This window comes from Lissotriton vulgaris, chromosome 8 (genome assembly GCF_964263255.1).
Source record: "Lissotriton vulgaris chromosome 8, aLisVul1.2, whole genome shotgun sequence".
NCBI lineage: Eukaryota > Metazoa > Chordata > Amphibia > Caudata > Salamandridae > Lissotriton > Lissotriton vulgaris.
In genome coordinates this window covers 1,533,340,521-1,533,348,332 of record NC_141696.1, presented here as the reverse complement: position 1 = coordinate 1,533,348,332, position 7,812 = coordinate 1,533,340,521, and the positions used below count along the sequence as shown (strand labels likewise).

At 45.3% G+C, this 7,812-nt stretch overlaps 1 protein-coding gene across 2 annotated transcripts in view; it reads left to right on the top strand.

The window, feature by feature from the left end:
- Window positions 1-1,543: 1,543 nt before the first annotated feature.
- The window catches only part of LOC147700297 (uncharacterized), a 227,834-nt gene continuing 221,565 nt past the window's right edge, over window positions 1,544-7,812 (top strand). The window contains exons 1-2 of one of the 2 annotated variants that reach the window (XM_086935660.1): window positions 1,544-1,802; window positions 4,416-4,526. In XM_086935660.1, coding sequence (XP_086791786.1) covers window positions 1,790-1,802; window positions 4,416-4,526 — 124 coding nt within the window. In that variant the 5' untranslated portion in view covers window positions 1,544-1,789. The remainder of the gene's footprint in view (window positions 1,803-4,415; window positions 4,527-7,812) is intronic. The other variant, XM_086935661.1, reaches the window with a different exon arrangement.

The window sequence follows — 7,812 nt, the reverse complement described above, 5'->3', positions numbered from 1 at the left end:
TAAGTGAAGTCACTACTAAGACAGTCATTGGATTTTTGGAAGAGGTGTTCATCAGGGAAGGGCTACCCAGCAGCATTCTCACGGATAATGGGGTGCAATTGTGTTCTAAAGAGATGGAAGACTTCCTTGGAGAGAGGGGCATCGGACACAAACGTTGCGCTCTGTATCACCCGAAACGAATGGCATGGTCGAGCGTTTTAACAAAACCCTCAAGGAGAGCATACAGTTGGCCAAGGCTAGTGGCTTAAGCTGGAAAGAAGAAGCATGGAGGCAGGTAGAAGCGTACAGGTTCACACCACACCAAACGACGGGAGTCACGCCATTCGAGTTGCTCCGCGCAAGGATACCCAACACCAAGCTATCCCCGGGGTGGATGTGGTGGCATAAGGGACGGTCAGACCACTCAAAAGAAGCGAAGAGCCTAGAGAAACAAGGGGGAGCAATGGCAAAAAGGAAGGAAAGATACGACCAGTTGAAATCTACACGAGAGGCCGGATTCAAAGTAGGGGACAGCATCAAGATCAGAACCCCAACTGGTAGAGCTAGCTAGTCAGGATACAGTAGTCCAACCAAGATCACCAAATTGTTCAAAAACGCCGTGAAGACTCAAGAGGGGAAGATCTGGAATCTGGGGAGAGTAGTGAGGTTTCACCCACCCGGGCATGACTCCGATAGTGAGGGAGAGGGGGAGAGCGATGCGGAGAGGAGCAAAAGGTCCAACACTAAGAAACTGTTGCCATCCCCCCACCCTAGTGTCAGGCCCAGCAGGAGAGTGACCAGACCCCCCAGACACTTTGACCAATATGTCATGATGGTAATACTTTGCGGTATTTGTTGTATTGTTATATTCTCTTGTGTTCATTCCGCAGGGGAGGGAGATGTGTGGTATCTTCCGCCTGCATTCCCCCCGGCGACTCCGCGTGTAATGGAGCTGCTCGTGGTGACATCACTTAGAATGTCACCGCGACCAGCGTTCCAAGGCGAGCGCCGTGGGTAACGAGAAGAAGCTGTTTGCGAGGAGGCTGTGGCTGAGGTCCCAGGGTTGCCACTATATCTTAATAAAGTTCAGGAGGTTATACCTACAAGGCGTCTCGTACATTATTTGGCCATCACTACACTTCTATTGTAAAAAATGCAATTTCAGGCGGGAGACAGCTGAAATAAAGCCATTTTTGGCTTGAAAAAATCGGTCGTCTCCCGCCTGAATCGGGTCTATTGGCATGTGTGCCTTGTAGGCTCTTGGTACAACGACCTGGGCGACCATTGGAGGTTGAAACACACCCCTTCATTGGGTGTCACCCGAAACAATGAAAATTACGGAAAAACGGCGTCCGTTAACGGAATTTAAGGACGGTTGGTCAACCTAGTGCATACTAGCCTTTCGAATCGCGCGCCAAATGGAATGAAGGCGCCAATTCGCTAGGCGCATGCGTTGTTGAGATTTTTCATTCCGATGGGCAGGAGCATGCGGTGAGGGTGTGTCTTGTCCAACGCGCATGCTCAGTAGGAAGGTTTCTTATTGTGCGCACGCGCATTGGAAATTACTTCTCCGCGTGGTTGCCCCGGAAGCGGTCTGTGCTCTTGTTCTCAGCGGTTCTTTTCTTCCTCGGGGTCGGGTGTTTCCAGGGAGAGAGACGCGGCTGCTGCCTGGGGACGAAGCCGCCGCTGCTGCATTCACTCAAGGAAGCGAAGGGCGGGGGTGGACCACCAGGGATCGGAAAAGGGCGAGTAATGTTTGAAACAGCCTTTACTGGAGATATAAGGAAAAAACATACATAAGTTGCAAACAATGCAGTACAAAGGTGAATAATTGCTAATAAAAAAAATAGCGGTGTAAAAGAGTATTTAACCAGTCTTCGCAGAAACCACCTCTCATCGATTCTGCTCCTCACGGGGAACCGCACCTGATTTCCTAGTTATTGACAAAATAAATGGTTGTGTTTAAAGCCGCGTTTCATATTGAGATAAAATACCAAAGGAGGCCGCAGGTAACTTTGTACAACAAGCACGTTTACTTACACAAAAAGACAGCCTCCTAGTCAGGAAATCCGATGACACGGCTCCCCAGGTTTTCCATTGGATCTACACAGTACCTTCCCACCTGCTAAACCACAGCCTTTGGCTTGTACTGTGGGGTTGGGTGTTTAGAGTATAACTTATGGTGTGTGTTGCCTGCTCAGTACAAACCTTCTGTGGAGTCAGTGCCAGCTTGTTGGGAATCAACAGTCCCCAGACAAATTCAGGAACATTCCACAATTTCAAACAATTTCAAAAATGAAAGAAGCTGTACTTCTAGCCAACAAGTTCCGTGCAATGCTGATGAAATAAATTGCAGACAAACACTCGAGTACAATGCTTCATTTATTCTTTAATTATAGAAGTTTTATGTAATACTTGTCTGAGTGCTTTTATTACACACAGTGCATGGGCGATTAACAACCTATATTCACAGGTAACAGAAACATTGAAAATATTTCAGTTCTTTGTGAAATATTGCATTCATTATTATACTCCCAGCATGGAATCACTCTACAAACCTTTGTAGACATTTACTATTGTCAGAACTACTGTGATTAGGGTGCATAAAGAACAAAAGTATGCAGCATGGTTATCGAAATTCTGTGTCAAAGGTAGGACATGCTGGCCATTATTTGACAGTATGATTTTCATCAATTTGAGTCTGAACCATCTTATTTTAACATCTGCAAATTTTCTTCCCAATCAGTTATTATACAGTAAAGTAAAGGCTTCAGTTACACCGTTGCATAAATGCCTGGGCCCTCACAATTGACCTTTGTTTTATAAACAGCTTATACATGAAAGGTAAATGAAACGTAAATATTCCAATGCCAATCAGTACCCACTGTTGGTACTTTGAAGACAATATTTTTTCCATCATAGCTCCCCTAAAGTATACGTGTAATATAGAAACAACATTACTTTGCAGTTTGGTCCAGTGTTGCCATTGAGGGATTCTGTTGACCTCATAAACCAGGTATCCAAAAAGACACTTTTTGGGGTAGAAAATTGTGATTTCATGAAAATAATAGTTTTTACATAAAATACAAAAAAAAAAAACATTGAATTAAGAAAGTAACCACCACTGTGCATAGCCAAAGAACTTGCACAATGGGGTAGGCCACCTGTGTAGGGTTGTGTGAGGCGCGTGTCCAACCCATGCTGCGCACAGCCTTTGGCTTGCCCAACATGGTAGTGCCCTCCAGTGGTGACAAAGGCTGAAGACCGTGTACAGTTGTATTTGCGATCTCCTACAGGGTTGATGCAGCAGTCAATGTGGACAGAAGTGCAGCACGCAGCTGAAGGCTGGCAGCAGCAGAGGTTGACTGCCCGCTGAAGGTAGGAGCTGGTCCTGGCTAGGCCTTTCAGCCTACCCCTATTGTGCAAGGCGTGAGGCATTACACGCTGGAGGTAGGAAATAAAGTGTGTCACTTACCCTAGAAAAATTAATGTGGTTGCGCACACCTCTCTGAAATCCTGTACTTTTGTAAATAGAACAGACTTGACTCGTATGCGTGTACACTAGTGAGAGGTTGCCTGCCCCTTAAATTGCAGAATGTGAATGAGTGACGGGCAACGTTGAATTTTGGATGTCAAAGAATTTTATAATCAAGAATATTGTTTTGTTTATGTTGTATACATTTTTGTAACAAATTGCTAAAATAGTCTACAACGATTTCATATCAGTTTTTGAGTGGTCAAATAAATGGACATGTGATAATGAGTAATTTACAATAACATAAATGTTGTGATGCATTGTTTATTTTGATGTATGACTGATACTGTGATCACTTAAATTTACGCTGTACTTACCCAAGAAAGTCACTGAAAAAGCAAATACACTCAGTGAGGTTTCTGGTAAAAGCTGTTGATCTTAAATTTTCAACAAGGCAATTCTTTGGATTCATTCATTACATGCAAGTGCCCATTTGGGCCATGATCAGTTATTTATCGGAAGGAGTTACCGCAGGGGTTATATAGGCGGCCATGTACTTAAATTTAATAATTCAGACAACTTAACATGCTAATTGATAAGCCAATCTGAACACACTAGCCATGATAAAGTCACAACTGTAGCCATTCTCACCATTTGTTATCTCCAGGGAATGTGTCTGATAGACAAATTCTAGTCATGTCACAAATTATGAACTTGCATGCAACATGAGTGATCAAAGCTGTCATCAAGATGCTAGATGGAAACAGGTCTGTTTTTCACTTACAACCATATTATTGCTTGAAATGTACGTGCCTGTGAATGCTTGAATTTATTTCCCATATATCAAATAAAAAAGTGCAGAAATTAATAATGCATGTGGGAGGTGACGGAGGTTCAGGGTCCCATCTGCAGCTCTTATGACTGGCTGTGACACCGCTCTTTCATATTTCTGTTACTACAGGAGAAGAGTTCACAACAGCAATGATCTCCGGCAGCATCAAAGAAGAGGAAGGGGCCTATGCGATTGCTGATCAGAATAAAGAGGAGTTTACAAACTTTTACACTCCAGCCAGTAAGTCCTCTAATTCTGTATATCATATTGTGGGAATATGGAATCTATTGTCAAACACGAATGGATCAATTTGGAGTGTTGAGGCCATTATGATTATTAAAAGGTCACTTCTACGGTCAAGCTGGCAGATACAGGTTGTCAATATGTTAACCAATATTATGACACAGTAGGGCCTAAAGTTCGCAGTAAGAGAAACCTTTTTTGCAGTAAAAGAAACTGCAAACTTTAACTGCGTAAGACTATCGTATATAAATGGTCAGAGTGTCACATTTATCTAGCTATTGTGACAAGGCCCAATGCAACCGAGGAGCAGATAAAGTAAGGAGTTGGCAAGAAAATATTAATCCTTAATACCAGTTCTCAGTCTTTCTAAACAATGGCGAGCAAACAGAGGAGATAGAAATATAAACAGTGAGATACAGACCATGTGCTCTGGTCCACTGCGGCGATCCTTGTAGAGGTACCCATATTTAGTTGGGCCAGGACTGGTGAGTGGTCATTTTTAGGTCTCGCCTGTCGATGCGCATGCGCATCGAGCAAGGCGAGAGTATTGGGACTTATCCACTCTTTATCCACACTGCAAGGAATCGTGGCGATTCCTTGCAGTGCCCGTGACTTTTAAGCTCAATGCGCATGCGCATTGAGCTTAAAAGCGCGTGCACGTCCGTCTTTGTTTACCCGCTCCGCCCCCTCCCCTTCCCGCCGTGTCGCATTTCTCCTCCCCCCTCCCCTCTCCTCCGTCCGTCCGTCTTGTTTGTTTGTTTAATTTAACCCGCTCCGCCCCCTCCCCTTCCCGCCGTGTCGCATTTCTCCTCCCCCCTCCCCTCTCCTCCGTCCGTCTGTCTTGTTTTCTTTGTTTGTGCTTTTTTAACTGTGAATTTACGAAACAGCGCTCGGTATGCGAGTTTGTCAAAGTTTGCTCTTCACAAACATAAAAAAAGAATTAAAAGTGAAAATCCGTGAAGTGCAGTCGTCATGGCCGCCCCTCAGTCCTGTTTCTTGCAGGTTCCCCAAGAAGTTGTTTGTCTTACGTTGGTCGTTATTTCATCCCGCCGGCCCGAAGATTTGGGCCTTCGCCTGTCGCCACCTCGATTCTCCTTCCTGTTCTTAATCTGCTCTTCCGCCTGGCTTTACAAACACATGGCTTTCATTGCCTGGCCCCCAGAGATGGACGTTTTCTTTGCCTTGTAACCCCACACTGTGTGCTTCAAGTTAATACACTCCTCGGCTCTTTTCTAAAGCTTTTCAGGTCCCAGTGGGAAGTCCTTTTGATGAGCAGCGAGTGGAACCTAATGTGTCACCAAACAGCTAATGAGCCCAGGGCCCTCAATGTGTGTTGAATGTTTGTAAAAACGTATGAATTCCGACTCCGTTTCAACAACTCTAATTAACGCACATTGACTCCACACATTTTTTTTTCTAAAGATGTCCGGATCTGGCAGAATCAAGACAACCCTCTTGAATTTGTGTGTCTTTAGACTGCTGCATAGTTTAAGCAGTCCAACGTTCTCACTGCTTTTTAAAGTCACTGCAGTCACAAAGTAACCCCACGCTGTTGAGCTCTGTCAAAGGTTTCGTGCAAATGAGAACGCACTGCAGCAAAATGTGCCTGTCTTGATTTGGGTAGACTCCTGTTTGGTTTGCTTACTGGACCCCTGTGCTGATTTACAACTCAGTTTCTGGTGGATGGAGAGAGCAAGCAGTCACCTCAGCTGGACACAGACCAACTGGTTATGTTCGAAGGGTAACTAACTCAAGTCCTTTATATGCAAAATTGGCACACCCTTCTTTACATACGTCCTCAAATAGCATTCTTGGCAAGTTTAGCTCATCCCGCCTTGACTGCGGCTTGTCTGGCTAGGCTACCTGCATAGTGCAAACAATGCAAACTGCATCAACAGTGTTGGCCGGTGGAACAAAGAGGACATTCTCTAGCTCGCTGATCCTGGCACCTATTCATCAGCCGCTGGTGCATTAGTGTACAAAGTCTACAGAGACCTTTACACAGCACATGCACCATATCATAGCCCATCTTTAGCTTTTGCTAAATTCCTTAATTTAACTAGTAACTCGGTGACATCCCGCGGGGGCCGAGGAGCCACACTTAGTGGCAAAGACTCACCCTCACTCACCCTCACTCACCCTCACCCTCACTCACCCTCACCCACCCTCAACACCTCATCCTCACTCACCCTCACCCTCACTCACCCTCAACCCCTCACCCTCACTCACCCTCACTCACCCTCACCCTCACTCACCCTCAACCCCTCACCCTCAATCCCTCACCCTCACTCACCATCACCCTCACTCACCATCACCCTCACCCTCACTCACCCTCAACCCCTCACCCTCAACCCCTCACCCTCACTCACCCTCACCCTCACTCACCCTCACTCACCCTCAACCCCTCACCCTCACTCACCCTCACTCACCCTCACTCACCCTCACTCACCCTCAACCCCTCACCCACCCTCAACCCCTCACCCCCTCACCCTCAACCCCTCACTCACCCTCAACCCCTCACTCACCCTCACTCACCCTCAACCCCTCACTCACCCTCACTCACCCTCAACCCCTCACTCACCCTCACTCACCCTCACTCAGTGCAACCACAGCATCTTCACTAAATATATTTAATAAGCTTTAAGCTATTGGCAATATAAAATAAAATCCATTTTATTTACGTATTAATTATTAATTGTTTTTTAAAGCCATTGATTTTTTTTATATCAATACATATAAGTCACATATAAGTCCCGTTAATACAAAACATGTTGCTTTACAAATGCTAGAGGTGTCACATTTACAAAAATTATAACTATTGGCTTTGTAAAGAAGAAAGCTATTAATTTAGCTATTTAGAAAAAACAACACATAAATAAAAAACAAAAAAATAAATAACACCTATAGCTCAAACTTTACTACTGCGAGACCTATTGCATTTCCAATGCTTGTTGGTATTTGCCACGAAGCATGGAACCGCTTCCACTTTGCACCATTACCCCCTCATGGGTCCTCCCCGTCCCAGTCCTTACTACGTGAGGCAGTCCTGCCTCCACCCAGCCAATCACAAGGCCAGTATGCTTAAACTACATAAGCCCCGCCCACCTACCGCCATGCCTGTTTTTTTCTGCTCCGCCGGTGGTCGGAACGCTGGTGCTCCCGGTTTCTGTTTCCTGGTCTGGATTTTCTTCAGGACGGTGCAGTGAGTGTTTGTATTTGCATTCTGCTTTGTTTTTATTGTTCTTTTATCGGCGCGGCCGTTCCGGTATTCCGGTAGACAGTG